We start from the raw sequence: 20,538 nt of genomic DNA on the forward strand, positions 1-20,538 counted from the left end.
CCAACTTAATGCTGAAGACTTGGTCCGAGATGTCTAGGACCCTGGCACCAGGAAGGCAACATAACATCCAGGAATCTCATCCTCACCCACAGAACCTCCTGTCCATTCCCCTTACTAACGAATTCCCAGTCACCACAGCGTGCCTCTTCTCCCCACTTCCCTTCTGAGACACAGAGCCAGAGACGCAATAATTATGACTTTCCTCTGTTAGGTCACCACTGCCCCCCCAAAAGTATCTGAAGTAAAATACCTGTTATTGAGGGGAATGTCACTCTGCACTGACTCCTTAATCCCTTTCCCCTTCCACTTACCCACTCTTCTGTGTCCTGCACCTTGGGTGTAACTACCTCTCTATATGTCTTAGCTATCACCCCGTCAGCCTGCCGAACGATCCGGAGTTCATCCAATTCTAGCTCCAACTTTTTAAGGTGGATTGTTGGAAGCTGCAGCTGAATGTACTTCTCACAGTGGTAGCCTTGATATGCTTGGTTTGGGACATCTAGAGGTCATGAAAAGTGCCAATATGAATGGAAGTTTTTCCTTTTGGCTGTCAGCCTTGATATGGAATAATTCATTCAACTTTATTCTAGCAATATCTTTCTCAATAATCCACCCATAAACATATTCAATCAGGGAAAGTTTATACCCCTATTACTCGGGTGTTCCCTCACCCCAGTTCTGTAGTCTTCTTCCCGACAACTGAGTCCACTTGGGTTTGGGTGAATCATAAACCTGAAAATTAAAAACACAATCTGTGAAATGACAAGAAGCAATAGTAAAAAAAAATGCAACAGTGAAGAAGTTTAATCGACACAGTTTGTGGATCGGACTCTGTAGTTCATGATATGATGTGTTTTTGATTTCCGGCTTTTCTCTTATTGCTATTTTGTGCAATTTTGATCAGAAGAGACTGTCTCTCTGAGAGTGAATGACAGAGCATTAAATTCAACTAAACTGAATTGAACTGAGCTGAACATTTAGTTTAGAAAACAGATGGACGGCCATTAACTGCAGACAAGCACCCAAATTCAACTGGCAAACACCTGAAGAACAGCTCCTAATCTAAGGAACTACAGGACCTTTTCGGTTCACATTTCTGAGTGTAGGTAAGAGTTAGCACTATTGCCAGAAGCCAAAAGAAAATCATTTCTTCCTAGTTTAGGACAGACACTGTAAGCAAGATTCTTTCCAGTCAGTTGTTATTGTGATATTAGTACTTATGTTGGAGTGTATGGGGTGTTCAGGGAGGGGTAGCGTCCTGGGTGAGGGGCTTGTCGTGTCTGGAGCAGGTCACTCAACTTTAGTCCCCACTGGACACACAGCTCTCACCTGTGGCTCCAAGTAGCTGTTTGTATGCGACAGTGGCTAAACCTGCTACACCGCTTCGACAGGCAAGCTCAACCAGCTGAGGGGAGCCGGCGGCCTCATACCCCAGTGAAAGAGGGACCATGCTGGTCCTAGCATGCAATGTCAGCTGGGGCGGACGGGGTGGATGAGATCTACAGCGAGATCCAATGGCCAGGGAGGTGGTATCGCAACACTCCGCAGAGAGCGAAGGGCACGATAAGGCACAGAAAATGTCCTGGTCATCCACTGCAACCAAGGAAGGCCCCAGTTTGTGATGCTTGTTCGTACCACTGAACCTGGACTTCAGAGGTCAACAGAGTGGAACTGCCTCAGTGCAACAGCTTTTGCACTTCAAAAACTCTCCCCCACAGGTTTCCTCTCATCTTAGGACATGAAGGGCAACCAACATTTGTTATGGTAACTTAGGAGTGATTTTTTATGTCTTGCATTGTACTACTGCACCAAAACTTGTGTCAGTGATAATAGACGTGATTGTGATTTGGATTCTTATTCTGATCTGATATACCAAGGAGAGCATTCTGACTGGTTGCATCAACGTCTGGGTTAGACGCTCCAATGTAAAGGATCAGTAATACCTGCCAAGGATTGAAAATTTGGCCAGCTCCATCATGGACACCAGCCTCCCCACCATCGAGGACATCTTCAGAAGTGGTGCCTCAAAAATATAGCTTCCATCATTAAGGACCATCACCACCAGGGATATCTCCTCTTCTCATTGCTACCATTAGGGAGGAGATACAGGAGCTTGAAGACCCACACTCTACATTTCAGGAACATCTTTCCCTCCTGCATCAGGTTTTTTAATGGTCCCTGAACCCGTCAATATCACCTCACTACTTAACCCCCTTTATGCACTATTTTTAAAACATAGAACATAGAATAGTACAGCACAGTACAGGCCATTCAGCCCACAATGTTGTGCCGACCCTCAAACCCTGCCTCCCATATAAGCTCCCACCTTAAATTCCTCCATATACCTGTCCGTAGTCTCTTAAACTTCACTAGTGTATCTGCCTCCACCACTGACTCAGGCAGTGCATTCCACGCACCAACCACTCTCTGAGTGAAAAACCTTCCTCTAATATCCCTCCTGAACTTCCCACCCCTTACCTTAAAGCCATGTCCTCTTGTATTGAGCAGTGGTGCCCTGGGGAAGAGGCGCTGGCTATCCACTCTATCTATTCCTCTTATTATCTTGTACACCTCTATCATGTCTCCTCTCATCCTCCTTCTCTCCAAAGAGTAAAGCCCTAGCTCCCTTAATCTCTGATCATAATGCATACTTTCTAAACCAGGCAACATCCTGGTAAATCTCCTCTGTAATCTTTCCAATGCTTCCACATCCTTCCTGTAGTGAGGTGACCAGAACTGGACACAGTACTCCAATGTCTTATATTTTTTATTGTAACATGGTAATTATTTATGTATAGCTCTGTACTGGAGCCACAAAACAACAAATTTCAGGACACATATCAGTGAAAATAGACTGATTCGGATTCTGTGTTCCGATTGCACAAGATGAAGACTCTGGCCGAGCCAGCCCATGTGTGATAACGTTGCCTTATCAGATAGACTCCAGTTTGATAGAACAATTAATCTGTGCTCTGGATAACAGGGGGATATATCATGAAGAAGTTTAATGTCAGTTTAATAATTGCCCGTACTGTACTGCTGTAGCAAAACAAGTTTCCAACTTATACCAGTGATTGTAAAACTGACTCTGATGAAGTGCAGTAACATACCTGCTGCAGCAGATATTTTTCTTCAGCCACGGTGATAAAGTTGGGAATGTAATAGACAGTTGCTGGAGCCTAAAAGGAGCAAACAGCAAAGTTTCAGTAATTATACACTATTTCATAGTTACCATTAGAGAGAGGGTAGCACTTTGAACACATTTGAATTTCAAACACAATACTCACATCTAACGCACATAAATGAAATTGATTTGCAAAGAATAATGAAAATGATTAGAGACTCAAATAAACATTTCTGAATGCATCAAAATGCTCCCAGTGACCATGTGGGTTTCCTTCAGATGCTCTGGTGTCCTTCTACATTCCAAAGACGTACAGGTTAGTGTTAGTGGGCTGTATGAATACTATGTTGGTGCTGAAAGCACAGTGACACTTACAGACTGCCCCAAGCCCATCCTGGGACCATGTTGGTCGTTGATGCAAATGATGCATTTCACTATATGCTTTGATGTAGACCGTAAGACAAAGGGTCAGAATTAGGCCAGTCAGCCCATGGAGTCTGCTCTGCCACTTTATCGTGACTGATTCATTTTCCATCTCAGCTCCGATATCTTGTCTTCTCCCCGTAACACTTTATGCCCTGAATAATCAAGAGTCTATCAGCCTGTGCCTTAAATACACCCAATGACTTGGCCACCACAGCCACCTGTGGCAACAAATTCCACAGATTCACCACTCACCGGCTAAAAAAATTCCTCACTTCCATGAGGCCCCTCTATCCTGAGGCTGTGTCCCTTAGTCCTAGACTCCCCCACCATAGAAAACATCCTCTCCACATCAACTCCTTCTAGGCCTTTCAACATTCCATGGGTTTAATTGCAATTCACCTCCTCATTCTTCTAAATTAAAGTGAGTACAGGCCTAGAGCCACCAAATGCTCCTCATGTGACAAGACTTTCAATCCCGGAATCATTTTCATGAATCTCCTCCAAATGAACTCTCCAATGTCTGCACATCATTTCTTAGATAAGGGGCCAAAATTAGTCACAATATTCCAAATGAGGTCTCAAGAGTGTCTTATAAAATCTCAACATTATATCTTTGCTTTTATATTCTAATCCTCTTGCAATGAATGCTAACATGGCATTCGCATTCCTCACCACCAATTCAGTCTGGAAGTTAACCTTAGAGAATCCTGCATGAGCCTCCCAAGTCTCCTTGCACCTCAGATTTCTGAATTTTCTCCCCGTTTTAGAAAATAGTCTAAGCTTTTATTTCTTCTACCAAGGTGCATGACCACACAATTGCAGATACTGTAGTCCATCTGCTTTATCTTTAACATTTATCTTTATATTCTGAAAAAAATTACTTTTATTTGTCACATGTACATATAGCACATGGATGTAGCTAAGGTGTCTAAAACTTGGCACAATTTTGTAGTACTTTTATGTATTGCACTGTACTGCTGCTACAAAAAAAACTTGAGAAGTGAGAATACTGAAATATGAGATTAATACTGGATTAGTGTAAATCAGTTGTTAATAATTGTTGCAGTCTTCAGACTGAAGGGCCTATCACTATGCTAACAACAGGAATTCTGCAGATGCTGGAAATTCAAGCAACACACATCAAAGTTGCTGGTGAACGCAGCAGGCCAAGCAGCATCTGTAGGAAGAGGTATAGTCGACGTTTCAGGCCGAGACCCTTCGTCAGGCCTGCTGCGTTCACCAGCAACTTTGATGTGTGTTGCTATCACTATGCTGTTCGTTCGTTATGTGCCTTGTCGTATGATATGGATGATCACGGTTTTTCCATGACCGTGATTGGTCTTGGCAAATTTTACTACATAAGTGGCTTGCCATTGTCTTCCTCTGTGCGGTATCTTTACAAGACAGTGACCCTCACCTCCCCCAGCCATTATCAATACTCTTCGGAGTTTGTCTGCCTGGTGTCGGTGGTCGCATAACCAGGACTTGTGACATGCACTGGCTGCTCATACGACCATCCACCACCTGCTCCCATGGCTTCACGTGACCCTGATGGTGGGTGTGGGGGGTAAGTAGGTGCAGCACCTGCCCAAGGGTGACCTGCAGGATAGCAGAGGGAAGAAATGCCTTACACCTCCTTTGGTAGATACGTATCTGCACCCTGCCACCCATGTTGTATCCCTCTACAACTCAAAGCATGAAGCCGTGAATCAGGAGAGCCAGAAGGGGCCATGAGAAGGCCTTGGTGAGCAGGATTAAAAAAAACTCCAAGGCATTCTACAAGTATGTGAAGAGCAAGAGGATGAGCCAAGTGAGAATAGGACCAGTCAGGTGCAATAGTGGAAACGTGTGCACGGATTCATAGGCTGTAGCGGAGGTACTTAATGAATGTTTTGCTTCAGTATTCACCAGGGAAAACGACCTTGGCAATTGTGAGGATGACTTACAGCAAACTGAAATGCTTGAGCATATAGGCATTAAGAAAGAGGATGTGCATTAAATTGGATAAATCACCGGGACCGAACGAGATGTACACCAGGCTACTGTGGGAAGCAAGGGAGGAGATTGCTGAGCCTCTTGCATCATCAATAGGGATGGGAGAAGTACCGGAGGATTGGAGGGTTGCAAATGTTGTTCCCTTGTTCAAGAAAGGGAGTAGAGATAACCCAGGAAATTATCGACCAGTGACTCTTACTTCAGTGATGGGCAAATTGTTGAAGAAGATCCTGAGAGGCAGGATTTATGAGTATTTGGAGAGACATAATCTGATTACATAGAAACGTAGAAAATAGGTGCAGGAGTAGGCCATTCGGCCCTTCGAGCCTGCACCGCCATTCATTATGATCATGGTTGATCATCCAACTCAGAACCCCGCCCCAGCCTTCCCTCCATACCCCCTGACCCCCGTAGCCACAAGGGCCATATCTAACTCCCTCTTAAATATAGCCAATGAACTGGCCTCAACTGTTTCCTGTGGCAGAGAATTCCACAGATTCACTACTCTCTGTGTGAAGAAGTTTTTCCTAATCTCGGTCCTAAAAGGCTTCCCCTCTATCCTCAAACTGTGGCCCCTCGTTCTGGACTTCCCCAACATCGGGAATAATCTTCTTGCATCTAGCCTGTCCAATCCCTTTAGGATCTTATACGTTTCAATCAGATCCCCCCTCAATCTTCTAAATTCCAACGAGTACAAGCCCAGTTCATCCAGTCTTTCTTCATATGAAAGTCCTGCCATCCTAGGAATCAATCTGGTGAACCTTCTTTGTACTCCCTCTATGGCAAGGATGTCTTTCCTCAGATTAGGGGACCAAAACTGCACACAATACTCCAGGTGTGGTCTCACCAAGGCCTTGTACAACTGCAGTAGTACCTCCCTGCTCCTGTACTCAAATCCTCTTGCTATAAATGCCAGCATACCATTCGCCTTTTTCACCGCCTGCTGTACCTGCATGCCCACTTTCAATGACTGGTGTATAATGACACCCAGGTCTCGTTGCACCTCCCCTTTTCCTAATCGGCCACCATTTAGATAATAATCTGTTTTCCTATTTTTGCCACCAAAGTGGATAACTTCACATTTATCCACATTAAATTGCATCTGCCATGAACTTGCCCACTCACCCAACCTATCCAAGTCACCCTGCATCCTCCTCACAGCTAACACTGTCACCCAGCTTCGTGTCATCCGCAAACTTGGAGATGCTGCATTTAATTCCCTCATCCAAGTCATTAATATATATTGTAAACAACTGGGGTCCCAGCACTGAGCCTTGCGGGACCCCACTAGTCACCGCCTGCCATTCTGAAAAGGTCCCGTTTATTCCCACTCTTTGCTTCCTGTCTGCTAACCAATTCTCCACCCACACCAATACCTTACCCCCAACACCGTGTGCTTTAAGTTTGCACACTAATCTCCTGTGTGGGACTTTGTCAAAAGCCTTTTGAAAATCCAAATATACCACATCCACTGGTTCTCCCCTATCCACTCTACTAGTTACATCCTCAAAAAATTCTGTGAGATTCGTCAGACATGATTTTCCTTTCACAAATCCATGCTGACTTTGTCCGATCATTTCACCACTTTCCAAATGTGCTGTTATCACATCCTTGATAACTGACTCCAGCAGTTTCTCCACCACCGACGTTAGGCTAACCGGTCTATAATTCCCCGGTTTCTCTCTCCCTCCTTTTTTAAAAAGTGGAGTTACATTAGCCACCCTCCAATCCTCAGGAACTAGTCCAGAATCTAACGAGTTTTGAAAAATTATCACTAATGCATCCACTATTTCTTGGGCTACTTCCTTAAGCACTCTAGGATGCAGACCATCTGGCCCTGGGGATTTATCTGCCTTCAATCCCTTCAACTTACCTAACACCACTTCCCTACTAACATGTATTTCGCTCAGTTCCTCCATCTCACTGGACCCTCTGTCCCCTACTATTTCTGGAAGATTATTTATGTCCTCCTTAGTGAAGACAGAACCAAAGTAATTATTCAATTGGTCTGCCATGTCCTTGCTCCCCATAATCAATTCACCCGTTTCTGTCTGCAGGGGACCTACATTTGTCTTTACCAGTCTTTTCCTTTTTACATATCTATAAAAGCTTTTACAGTCCGTTTTTATGTTCCCTGCCAGTTTTCTCTCATAATCTTTTTTCTCCTTCCTAATTAAGCCCTTTGTCCTCCTCTGCTGAACTCTGAATTTCTCCCAGTCCTCAGGTGAGCCACTTTCTCTGGCTAATTTGTATGCTTCTTCCTTGGAATTGATACTATCCCTAATTTCTCTTGTCAGCCACGGGTGCACTACCTTCCTTGATTTATTTTTTTGCCAAACTGGGATGAACAATTGTTGTAGTTCATCCATGCAACCTTTAAATGCTTGCCATTGCATATCCACCGTCAATCCTTTAAGTGTCATTTGCCAGTCTATCTTAGCTAATTCACGTCTCATACCTTCAAAGTTACCCCTCTTTAAGTTCAGAACCTTTGTTTCTGAATTAACTATGTCACTCTCCATCTTAATGAAGAATTCTACCATATTATGGTCACTCTTACCCAAGGGGCCTCTCACGACAAGATTGCTAATTAACCCTTCCTCATTGCTCAAAACCTAGTCCAGAATAGCCTGCTCGCTAGTTGGTTCCTCGACATGTTGGTTCAAAAAACCATCCCGCATACATTCCAAGAAATCCTCTTCCTCAGCACCTTTACCAATTTGGTTCACCCAATCTACATGTAGATTGAAGTCACCCATTATAACTGCTGTTCCTTCATTGCACACATTTCTAATTTCCTGTTTAATACCATCTCCGACCTCACTACTACTGTTAGGTGGCCTGTATACAACTCCCACCAGCGTCTTCTGCCCCTTAGTGTTACGCAGCTCTACCCATATCGATTCCACATCTTCCCGGCTTATGTCCTTCCTTTCTATTGCGTTAATCTCTTCTTTAACCAGCAACGCCACCCCACCTCCCCTTCCTTCATGTCTATCCCTCCTGAATATTGAATATCCCTGAACGTTGAGCTCCCATCCCTGGTCACCCTGGAGCCATGTCTCTGTGATCCCAACTATATCATAATCATTAATAACACTCTGCACTTTCAATTCATCCACCTTATTACGAATGCTCCTTGCATTGACACACAAAGCCTTCAGGCGCTCTTTTACAACTCTCTTAGCCCTTATACAATTATGCTGAAAAGTGGCCCTTTTTAATGCTTGCCCTGGATTTGTCAGCCTGCCACTTTTACTTTTCTCCTTAGTACTTGTTTCTTCTACCCTCACTTTACACCCCTCTGTCTCTCTGCACTGGTTCCCATCCCCCTGTAGTGAACTAACCTCCTCACACCTAGCCTCTTTAATTTGATTCCCACCCCCCAACCATTCTCATTTAAAATCACCTCAGTAGCCCCCGCTAATCTCCCTGCCAGGATATTGGTCCCCCTAGGATTCAAGTGCAACCCGTCCTTTTTGTACAGGTCACGCCTGCGCCAAAAGAGGTCCCAATGATCCAAAAACTTGAATCCCTGCCCCCTGCTCCAATCCCTCAGCCACGCATTTATCCTCCACCTCATCGCATTCCTACTCTCACTGTCGCGTGGCACAGGCAGTAATCCCGAGATTACTACCTTTGCGGTCCTTTTTCTCAACTCCCTTCCTAGCTCCCTATATTCTCCTTTCAGGACCTCATCCCTTTTCCTACCTATGTCATTGGTACCTATATGTACCACGACCTCTGGCTCCTCACCCTCCCACTTTAGGATATCTTGGACACGATCAGAAATATCCCGGACCCTGGCACCAGGGAGGCAAACTACCATCCGGGTCTCTGGACTGCGTCCACAGAATCGCCTATCTGACCCCCTTACTATCGAATCCCCTATCACAACTGCCCTCCTCTTCCTTGCCCTACCCTTCTGAGCTACAGGGCCGGACTATGTGCCAGAGGCATGGCCACTGTCGCTTCCCCCGTGTAAGCTGTCCCCCCCAACAGTACTCAAACAGGAGTACCTGTTGTTAAGGGGCACAGCCACCAGGGTACTCCCTATTACCTGACCTTTCCCCTTCCCCCTCCTACCCGTGACCCACTTGTCTGCCTCCCTTGGCCCCGCCTGCCTGCAACTCCTCTCTATCACCTCCTCACTCTCCCTGACCAGACGAAGGTCATCGAGCTGCAGCTCCAGTTCCGTAACGCGGTCCCTTAGGAGCTGCATCTCGATGCACTTGGCGCAGATGTAGATGTCCGGGAGGCTTGGAGACTCCAGGGCCTCCCACATCCGACACCGAGAACAGCAAACTGCCCTCACACTCATACTGCCCCTCTCCTCAAATAACAACAGAAAATGAATGCCAAACCTTCCTCACCTGTTTCCGCCTAAGCCCGTTGAGCCAAAGCCCTTAAGTCTTCACTCTGCTCCCGGCTCACTCTGCAGCCCGCAAACTACGCTGCCCGCCCTATGAGGCTCTGTTCCTTTTAAATCTGCTGCGCTGCACAGCCCGACGTCACACACCTGCGCAGTCCCGCCTCTCAGAACGCCGTTGGAGAAAAAAAAATAACGAAAATTTCAAAAATGTCTTTCTCGGCACTCCCGCTCAGACTCTCAGACTCCTTCTTCGAATCAAATCCATTACGGATGGTCATGATGGCTGTTAAGGGTAGGATGACCCCTATGAGCCTGATTCAATTCAATTCTTTGAGTATGTATCAGAACGCACTGAAGGTAGAGTAGTGGATGTAATGTACAAGGATTTCAGTAAGGCATTTGATAAGGTTCCCCATGCAAGGCTTATTGAGAAATTAAGGAGGTATGGGATCCAAGGGAACATTGCTTTGTGGATCCAGAACTGGCTTGCCCACAGAAGGCAAAAGGTAGTTGTAGATGGTTCGTATTCTGTAAGGAGGTCGGTGACTAGTGGTGTTCTGCAGGGATCTGTTCTGGGACCCTTACTTGTGATTTTTATAAGTGACCTGGATGAAGAAGTAGAAGGGTGGATCAGTAAGTTTGCTGATGACACAAAAGTTGGGGATGTTGTGGACAGTCTCGTTGTCAGAGGTTACAAAGGGATAGCGATAGGATGCTGAACTGTGCTGAGAAGTGGCAGATGAACTCCAACCCAGATAAATGTGAAGTGGTTCATTTTGGTAGGTCCAATTTGAAGACAGAATATAATGTTAATGGTAAGACTTCTGGCGGTGTGGAGGATCTGAGAGATCTTGGGGTCCATATCCATAGGACACTCAAAACTGCTGCACAGGTTCACAGTATTGTTAAGAAGGCATATGGTGTGCTGGCATTCATCAACTGTGGGATTGAGTTCAAGAGCCATGAGGTAATGTTACAGCCATATAAGACCTTGGTCAGACCCCACTTGGAGACTGTGTTCAGTTCTGGTCACCTCACTACAGGAAGGATGTGGATACTATAGAGAGTGTGCAGAGGAGATTTACAAGGATGTTGCCTGGATTGGAGGGTGTACCTTACGAGAAAAGGTTGAGTGAACTTGGCCTTTTTTTCTTGGAGCAATGGAAGATGAGAGGTGGGTGACCTGACAGAGGTGTATACGATGATGAGGGGCATTGATCATGCGGATAGCCAGAGGCTTTTTCCCAGGGCTGAAATGGCTAATACGAGGGGGCAGTTTTAAGGTGCTTGGAAATAGGTATCAAGGGAATGTCAGGGGTGACAGAGGGCATCAGAGTGGTGGGCGCAAGGAATGCACTGCAGGTGGCGGTGGTGGAAGCGGATACGATAGGGTCTTTTAAGAGCCTCTTAGATAGGTACATAGAGCTTAGAAAAATAGAGGGCTATGCGCTGGGGAAATTCTAGGTAGTTCCTAGAGTATGTTACATGGTTGGCACAACATTGTGGGCCAAAGGGCCTGTATTGTGCTGCAGATTTCTATATTCTAAAGAAATTCCTCCTTTAGAATTTAACGTATCTACTTAGACCAGCAGGCAAGCAACTCCCGTATCCTTCATCGAATATGAGGTACTAACGAACCTGAACCACACGGAAGAGCTCCAGATCACAAGGACCATCATTCTGAGCAGCCATGGCACGGTCAAACTGAAGAATGTAACATCTGCTTTTCAAAACAGGTAGGGCTGTTCATCAGTCACTGAAGTGAACCTGTAAATTCATAAGAAACAATTAAATCTATTTGCAATATTGCCTCCTGACTTTATGAAACATGGTACAGCACAGTACAGGTCCTTCAGCTCATGTTGTTGTGCCAACATTTCAGCCTACTTCAAGATCAATCTAACCCTTCCCTCCCACATAGGCACAGGGATGAAAGAAAAATGGAGGGCCATCTAAGAGTCTCATAAATCTCCCTAACGTACCTCCCTCTACCACCACGCTGGCAGTGCATTCCACACCCACTGTTCTGTGTAAATAAAACCTGCCTCTGACATTCCCCTCCCCCGCCATACTTTAGTCCAATCACCACAAAATTATCCCCTCTTGTAATATCTATTTCCACCCAAAGAAAATGATGCTAGCTATCCACACTATTGATGCCTCTTATAATGTAATACACATCTATCAAGTCACCTCCCAGCATCCTTCACTCAGGGGTTCCCAACTTGGCGTCCATGGACCCCTCGATTAATCATAGGGGTTCATGGCATAAAAAAGGTTGGGAATGGGAACCCCTGCTGTAAAGAGAAAGACCCTAGCTCGCTCAACTTATCCTCATAAGTCATGCTCTCTAATCCAGGCAGCACCCTGGTAAATCTCCTCTGCACCCTCTCTAAAGCTTCCACATCCTTCCTGTAATGAGGTGACCAGAACTGAACACAATACTCCAAAGGTGGTCAAACAAGAGTTTCATGGAGCTGCAACATTTCCTCATGACTTTAGAACGGAGATGAGGAGGAATTTCTTCAGCTAGGGAGTGGTAAATCTGTGGAATTTGTTGCCACAGGCAGCTGTGGAGATCATGTCTTTATGTATATTTAAGGCAGAAGTTGACCAATTCTTGATTAGTCAGGACATGAAGGGATATGGGGAGAAGGCAGAAGATTGGGGCAAAAAGGGAAATGGGTCAGCCATGATGAAATGGAGGAGCAAACCCGATGGACCAAATTCCGCTCCTATGGTCTTATGGACTCTTGAATTCAGTCCCTTGGCTAATAAAGACTAACACGCCATGTACCTTCTTAACCACTCTCTCAAATTGTGTGACAACTGAGGGATCCACGGACGAGGACCAGCTCTGTATCTTGGCCCAACACCCTGTCGGTGGAGCCCTCCAGTGTTTGAATGGTGGAACGACAGGCTGCAATGCCGGGAACTATACCATCAATTGGCAGGACATGTCACTCGAGGTCTTGGACTACTTTTTTGCGTGACTGTTTTCTCCCCCTCACTATTTTGAATGTGCTGTGTACTGTATGTTCTGCACCTTGTCCCAGACGATCACTGTTACATTTGGTTATATCCATGTATGGGTGAATGATAATTAAAACTTGATATGATTTGAGGAGGCGCAGTAGCCATCTTACACAAGGAGGACCTGTATAAGATTAGGGGCAGTATTAGGAATCTGATGGACAATGCATTTGGTTCAAGAACAGTTAATCATCAGGCTCTTGAATAAAAGGGGATAACTTCACACACTTGCCCCATCACTGGAATGTTCCCACAACCAACAGTCTCATTTTAAGGACTCTTAATCTCATTACCCCATGATCTCGATATTTATTGCATTTATAGTTGCATATGCACAATTTGTTGGCTTCTGCACTCTGGTTGATCTTTCACTGATCCTGTTATAGTTACTATTCTATAGATTTATTGAGTATGCCCATAATTAAATGAATTTTAGGGCTATATGTGGTGATATCTATGTACTTTGATAATCCCATTTACTCTGAATTTTGAACTGACAAAAAATGTATTCTATAGATTTACAAGTGGCCTTAAAGTGCATATACAACATGCAGTTAAATGCACAACAGTATGACTGTCATAAGTAATGTGTACTGGGTGATACCAGGGGGTTCAGAGGTCTCACAGCCTGGGGGTGGGGGTGGAGAGGCTGTTACCCAGGTGGGTTGCTGGTAGCAGGGGGTTCAGAGGTCTCACAGCCTGGGGGTAAGGGGGGGAAGGCTGTTACCCAGGTGGGTTGCTGGGCAGCATGGCACCTTGTGTTGGAAGGGCCTGTTTCGTGCTGTTTATCTAAACAAGATCACGAGGGGCACAGATATGATGGATGTGCCCAGTTTTATTTGGCAGGGTGGGAGAATCAGGTGGCAGAAGTTGCTGGAATCTGGAGCAACACTCATAGTACTGAGGAACTCTACACACCAGGCATCAAATATGGAGAGAAATGGACAGACAACGTTTCGGGTTGAGACCCTTCATCTGAGAACTAAAGGGTATAGGTTTAAGGTGTGAGGGAGAGATTTAATATGAACCTGGGGGACAGCTTCCTCTGCCAGAGGGTGGTCTATATATACAATAAGCTGCCAGGAGAGATGATTGAGGCAGATTTAGTAGTAATATTTAAAAGCTATTTCGACAGGTATATGGATAGGAAAGGTTTAAACGGACATTGGTCAAAAGAGGTCAGATGGAAATGGTTTCGATGGGAATCTTGCTTGGAGTGGACTGGTTGGCCAAAGATCCTGTTTCTTTGCTGAATGACTGGCAATTTTCTACGGATATACCAAGGAGAGCATCTTAACTGGCTGCATCACTGTCTGGTATGGGGGTGTGGGGGGGGGGTAACTGCTTCACAGGATTGAAATAAGCTGCAGAAAGTTGTGAACTCAGTCAGTGCCACCGAGGGTGCATGCGCAAACACACAAACTGTAAATTATAATAAAGGTACCGTATTATGTATGGCGTTGTACTGCTGCCGCATAACAAATTTCAGAACATGTGCCGGTGATATTAAATCTGACTTTGATTCTATAGACCAGTGGTCCCCAAACTCCGGGCCGCGAAGAATGCAGTGGTAGCCGGAACGCACCCAGCACATTTTTAAGAAAAAAGCCGAAATAAACAAGCTAATTAATCACAATCTGGGCTGATATTTACATGCCAGGCAGCACCTAATCAATTAGCTTGTTTATTTCGGCTTTTATCTTAAAGATGTGCTGGGTGCGTTCCGGCTACCGCTACACCCTTCGCGGCCCGAAGTTGGGGACCACTGCATCGACGCAAGAAATTCCGCAGATGCTGTTAAGCCCTTGCGGCACACAAAATGCTGGAGGAACTCAGCAGGTCAGGGAACATCTATGGAGAGAGATGAACTGTCCTGCTAAAAGGTCTCACGCCGCACGAAACGACTACTGAGCCCAAGTTCTTGGAGCTTTTTCCGTGTGAAGTGGCGTGACTCGGCCGCCCTCCATCATCACCGTGCGGACCGTATTTGAGGAACGAAAGCTGTCGACTTGAAGCCAGAGCACGAGCCGACCCGACCCCTAGCGCGAAAAAAAACATACTCTGATTGGAGCACATTGTGGAGTGGCGACACCTGATTGGTGGACCCAGAGCGCAATGCGAAACAGCGAGCTTTGATTAGTGGATCAGGAGCGCGACGCGGAGCGGCGAGCTGCGATTGGAGAAACCAAGAGCGCAATGTGGAATGGCGAGCTCTGATTGGAGGAACCGCGAGCACGATGCGGAGCTACGTGTTCTGATTGGAGGGTATACTTGGCGAGCAGGTCACAGGGAATGCTGCTGCAGCGGGGGGAACGGGCGTTATGCAGCCAAACCCAAACGGGAAGCTGCGAAGAAAGAATGGCTGGGCAAAGGTCGAATGGAAATCAAAAAAAGCCGCGAACCGTGTGACTGTAGGATTATGGCAAGGTGGGGGGGGGGGGGTGGAGAGAGAGAGAGAGAGAGAGAGAGAGAGAGAGAGAGAAGAGTGAAGGAGAATCTCTGATTGATAGCGAGCATGAGCCGAACCCCGCCTATTAAGGACGAAATGGCCGAGCTGTCGGTATGGGTTCGGTGAAACCGTAATTGCCACCAACCTTGTAGTCGCTGAGCAAATAGAAGTTTACAAAATTGTAACCAGAGGTCATCCGTTTGAAGACCACGAGACATTAAAACATACGAGAGGTCGTACTCAAACGCCCAATGGAGGTTGATTGTCAATTGATTTGTCCAATCAACTTCGTGATCGGGACTCGCTATATCCAATCGAGTGACGAACGGTAGGCGGGATTTGCTTCCCAATGACTAACAAATAGAGGATGCAAGAGATAACAAGTGTGTAATTTCAGGAGCTTTGGCGCCCCCTATCTTGTATGACGAACAAGCTGCAATTACACCTGAATGTGCCAAACCGCCGAAATTAATTAATTTATAAACGTTAATATGAGGGTTTGGTAAAAACGAATGAATGTACTGTAGAGGCACTGGGTAAACAATTGTTATGTTTATTTAATGAGATACAAGGTGGAATAGACCCTTTGAACTGCACCACCCAGCAACCCCCCACCCCCAATTGAATCCTAACCTAATCATGGGACAATTTACAATGACCAATTAACCTATGTCTTTGGACTGTGGGAGGAAATTGGAGCACCTGGAGGAAATCCATGCAGTCACAGGGAGGATATACTGTACAAACATCGTTCAGGCAGTGGTGGGAATTCAAACCCGGATCGCTGGTACTGGAAAGAGTTGTGCTAACTACTATGCCACTGTGCTGTCTATACAGTTGATACCAAATCCAACGAAGTATTAGAGAAAACTGAAAGGGCGGGCCTCTATTCCCCAACTTAAAAAAAAATACTTAGAGGAAGTCTTTTCAAGTCAAATTTATGGGTATTTAACTATATACATGTACAGTATACAGTCAAACAAAACAACGTTTCTCTAAACCAGGGTATAAAACACAGTATACATAACACACATATAGTACACAATAATGTAGAAAAGTAAGAATTAAATCTAGAAATGAATTATGCATAGATTAACAAAATAACGAGCATAAATTAAATATTGTAGAGTATAGTACAAATTATCCAGTGACACTTTGAATGCAATGCGGCAAGGAGTTCAGAAGCCAAATGGCCTGAGGGAAGAAGCTGTTTTCCTATCCTGATCATTCTTGTCTTTATGCATCAGAGTCTCCTACCTGATGGTAGAAAGTCAAGGAGGATGCTGGTCCTTAATAATACTAAGGGTCCTGTTTCCGTTCTAACACTCTGCTGCTCCCATACCAGATGGAGATGTGACTTGTCAGGATGCTGTCAATGGTGGTCCTGTAAAATTCAGTTGGAGATGGTGGGGGAGCCTCAGTCTCCTCAGGAAGTGGAGGTACTGCTGATTAGTGCATCGAATGTACTTCGAAACAAACTCTAAAATGTGCTGCTTGCAAAACAACCAACACACCCAAGGACGTGCTGGGGGGAGCCTGCAAGTGTCGCCACACATACTGGTGCCAATATAGCATGCCCACAATGCTGGGCAGAACACAACAAAGATTCAAAGTACATTTATTAACAAAGTGTGTATGTAGTATACAACCCTGAGATTCATCTTCCCACAGACAGCCACGAAACAAAGAAAGAAAAACCATGGAGCCCATTCAAACAAAAACATCAAACGCCCAAAGCTCAAAGGAACAAATTGTACAAATGGTAAAAAGAAAAACAAACAAAGACCACAGAATGTAAATCACCAAAGCATAAATCATCCAACCAGTCGAGGCATACTCTGTTCAGCTCAGTCTAGTTCAATGTGTTGTTCATTATCTGAGTCTGCTTCGATCAAAATCACACAAAATGGTAACAAAAAAAAGGAGCGATCAAAATCAGAAACACATCATAATGTGAACTATAGAGTCCAATCCACAAACTTCATCAGTTAAACCTTGCTCAAGTCCCCGATATTCCGACACATTGAGCAGCAGAAGGTGAGAGAGAGAGACTGTTTGAATGCAGGCACTTTCTGCCAGAATCAGTGAGCAAGAGGGAGAGAGAGACCGTCATACGCAGACCTTCCATTGGTGGTAGACTGTGCTGAACACCCGCTTGCCTGCCACTCTCACCTCAGAGCACAACAAGGAACAAATCAACAACAGGAAAGTAAGCCCTGTCCCTCCCTTGCACTCAGGACATGCACAGTCCTGTAAGTCCCATTACGGGCTGTCAGCCTCCATCCTTAATGTGATTTCATTTGTTTATTTATTTATTTATTGAGACACAGCACAGTAGGCATTTCTGGCCTTCGAGCTGTGCCACCCAGCAATCCCCAATTTAACCTTAACCTAATCACGGGCCAGTGTACAACAACCAATCAACCTACTGACCAGCAGGTCTTTGGACTGTTGGAGGAGACCCAAGCAGTCACGGGGAGAACACACAATCTGACAGGCAGTTAAACCCAGGTCACTGGTACCATAAAGTGTTGTGCTGACCACTACACTACTGTGCTGTTGTTACGACGGGCTTTGATGTGGTAGTTTTAAATCTTGATTTTGTCTTGTAAGGATATGAATTTAGGTCATTAACCAATCCAGTCATTACCTAGGGTTATCCATAGCCCTCTTATTTTTCTGAGCTCCATGTACCTGACCAGGAGTCTCTTAAAAGACCCTATCGTATGCGCCTCAACCACCATCGTCGGCAGCCCATTCCACGCACTCACCACTCTCTGTCTAAAAAAACTTACCCCTGACATCTCCTCTGTACCTACTTCCAAGCACCTTAAAACTGTGCCCTCTCAGCCCTGGTAAAAAGCCTCTGACTCTCCACATGATCAATGCCTCTCATCATCTTATACTCCTGTATCAGGTCACCTCTCATCCTCTGCCACTCCAAGGAAAAAAGTTCACTTAACCTATTCTCATAAGGCATGCTCCCCAATCCGGGCAACATCCTTATAAATCTCCTCTGCACCCTTTCTATGGTTTCAACATCCTTCCTGTAGTGAGGCAACCAGAACTGAGCATGGTACTCCAAGTGGGGTCTGAATAGGGTCCTATATAGCCACAACATTACCTCTCAGCTCCTAAACTCAATCCCATGATTGATGAAGGCCAATACACCATATGCCTTTTTAACCACAGAGTCAACCTGCGTAGCAGCTTTGAGTGTCCTATGGACTCGGACCCCAAGATCCCTCTGATCCTCCACACTGCCAAGAGTATTGCCATTAATGCTATATTCTGCCATCATATTTGACCTACCAAAATTAACCACCTCACACTTACCTGGGTTGAACTCCATCTGCCACTTCTCAGCCCAATTATGCTTCCTATCAATGTCCTGCTGTAACCCCTGACAGCCCTCCACACTATCCACAACACCTCCAACCTTTGTGTCATCAGCAAATTTATTAACCCATCCCTTCTCTTCCTCATCCGGGTCATTTATAAAAATTATGAAGAGTAAGGATCACAGAACAGACCCCTGAGGCACGCCACTGGTGACCGACCTCCATGCAGAACATGACCCATCTACAACCACTCTTTGCCTTCTGTGGGCAAGCCAGTTCTGGATCCACAAAGCAATGTCCCCTTGGATCCCATTCCTCCTTTCTTTCTCAATAAGCCTTGAATGGGGTACCTTGTCAAATGCCTTGCTAAAATCCATATACACTACATCTATGGCTCTACCTTCATCAATGTGTTTAGTCACATCCTCAAAAAATTCAATCAAGCTTGTAAGGCACGACCTGCCTTTGACAAAGCCATGCTGACTATTCCTAATCATATTATGCCTCTCCAAATGTTCATAAATCCTGCCTTTCAGGATCTTCTCCATCAATTTACCAAACACTAAAGTAAGACTCACTGGTCTATAATTTCCTGGACTGTCTCTACTCCTTTTCTTGAACAATGGAACAACATCTGCAACCCTCCAATTCTACGGAACCTCTCCCATCCCTATTGATGATGCAGAGGTCATTGCCAGAGCCTCAGCAATCTCCTCCCTCACCTCCCACAGTAGCCTGGGGTACATCTTGTCCGGTCCTGGAGACTTATCCAACTTGATGCTTTCCGAAGGCTCCAGCACATCCTCATTCTTAGTATCTACATGCTCAAGCTTTTCAGTCCGCTTTAAGTCATCCCTAGATTGCCAAGATCCTTTTCCGTATGAATACTGAAGCAAAGTACCTCTGCTATCTCTTCCGATTCCATACACCCTTTTCCACTGTCACACTTGATTGGTCCTATTCTCTCATGTCTTATCCTCTTGCTCTTCACATACTCGTAGAATACCTCAGGGTTTTTCTTAGTCCTGTCCACCAAAAGGCCTTCTCATGGCCTCTTCTGGCTCTCCTAATTTCTTTCTTAAGCTCCTTCCTGCTAGCCTTATAATAATCTAGATCCCTATCATTAGTTGGTTTTTTGAACCTTTCATAAGCTCTTCTTTTCTTCTTGACTAGATTTACAACAGCCTTTGTACACCACAGTTCCTGTACCCTACCATATTTTCCCTGTCTCATTGGAATGTACCTATGCAGAACTCCACGCAAATATCGCCTAAACATTTGCCACATTTCTTCCATACATGCTGAGAACATCTGTTCCCAACTTATGCTTCCAACTTCTTGCCTGACAGCCTCACATTTCCCCTTACTTTAATCAAACGCTTTCCTAACTTGTCTGTTCCTATCCCTCTCCAGTGCTATAGTAAAAGAGATAAAATTGTGATCACTATCTCCAAAATGCTCTCCCACTGAGAGATCTGACACCTGACCAGGTTCATTTCCCAATACCAGATCAAGTACAGCCTCTCCTCTTGTAGGCTTATCTACATATTGTGTCAAGAAACCTTCTTGAATACACCTAACAAACTCCACCCCATCTAAACCCCTTGCTCTTGGGGGTCACAGTTTGAGGATAGAGGGGAAGCCTTTTAGAACTGAGATTAGGAAAAACTTCTTCACACAGAGAGTGGTGAATCTGTGGAATTCTCTGCCACAGGAAACAATTGAGGCCAGTTCATTGGCTATATTTAAGAGGGAGTTAGATATGGCCCTTGTGGCTACGGGGGTCAGGGGGTATGGA

General features: G+C 45.2%; 2 protein-coding genes across 5 annotated transcripts in view; one reads left to right on the top strand and one right to left on the bottom strand.

Moving 5' to 3' along the window:
• The window catches only part of alkbh6 (alkB homolog 6), a 39,793-nt gene that overhangs the window by 16,424 nt on the left and 2,831 nt on the right, over positions 1 to 20,538 (bottom strand). Inside the window, exons 1-4 of one of the 3 annotated variants that reach the window (XM_072274474.1) lie at positions 15,545 to 15,658; positions 11,556 to 11,684; positions 3,111 to 3,179; positions 672 to 732 (exon numbers count right to left, since the gene is read on the bottom strand). In XM_072274474.1, coding sequence (XP_072130575.1) covers positions 672 to 732; positions 3,111 to 3,179; positions 11,556 to 11,609 — 184 coding nt within the window. In that variant the 5' untranslated portion in view covers positions 11,610 to 11,684; positions 15,545 to 15,658. Of the gene's footprint in view, positions 1 to 646; positions 733 to 3,110; positions 3,180 to 11,555; positions 11,685 to 14,394; positions 14,513 to 15,544; positions 15,659 to 20,538 lie in introns of those variants that run through there. The other 2 variants (XM_072274473.1, XM_072274472.1) reach the window with 2 other exon arrangements.
• LOC140206185 (cytochrome P450 2C44-like) overlaps positions 15,296 to 20,538 on the top strand; it is a 49,068-nt gene continuing 43,825 nt past the window's right edge. Inside the window, exon 1 of one of the 2 annotated variants that reach the window (XM_072274470.1) lies at positions 15,296 to 15,377. The gene's annotated coding sequence lies outside the window, so the exon portion shown is untranslated. Of the gene's footprint in view, positions 15,378 to 15,414; positions 15,728 to 20,538 lie in introns of those variants that run through there. The other variant, XM_072274469.1, reaches the window with a different exon arrangement.

Source organism: Mobula birostris, chromosome 12 (genome assembly GCF_030028105.1).
Source record: "Mobula birostris isolate sMobBir1 chromosome 12, sMobBir1.hap1, whole genome shotgun sequence".
Lineage (NCBI taxonomy): Eukaryota > Metazoa > Chordata > Chondrichthyes > Myliobatiformes > Myliobatidae > Mobula > Mobula birostris.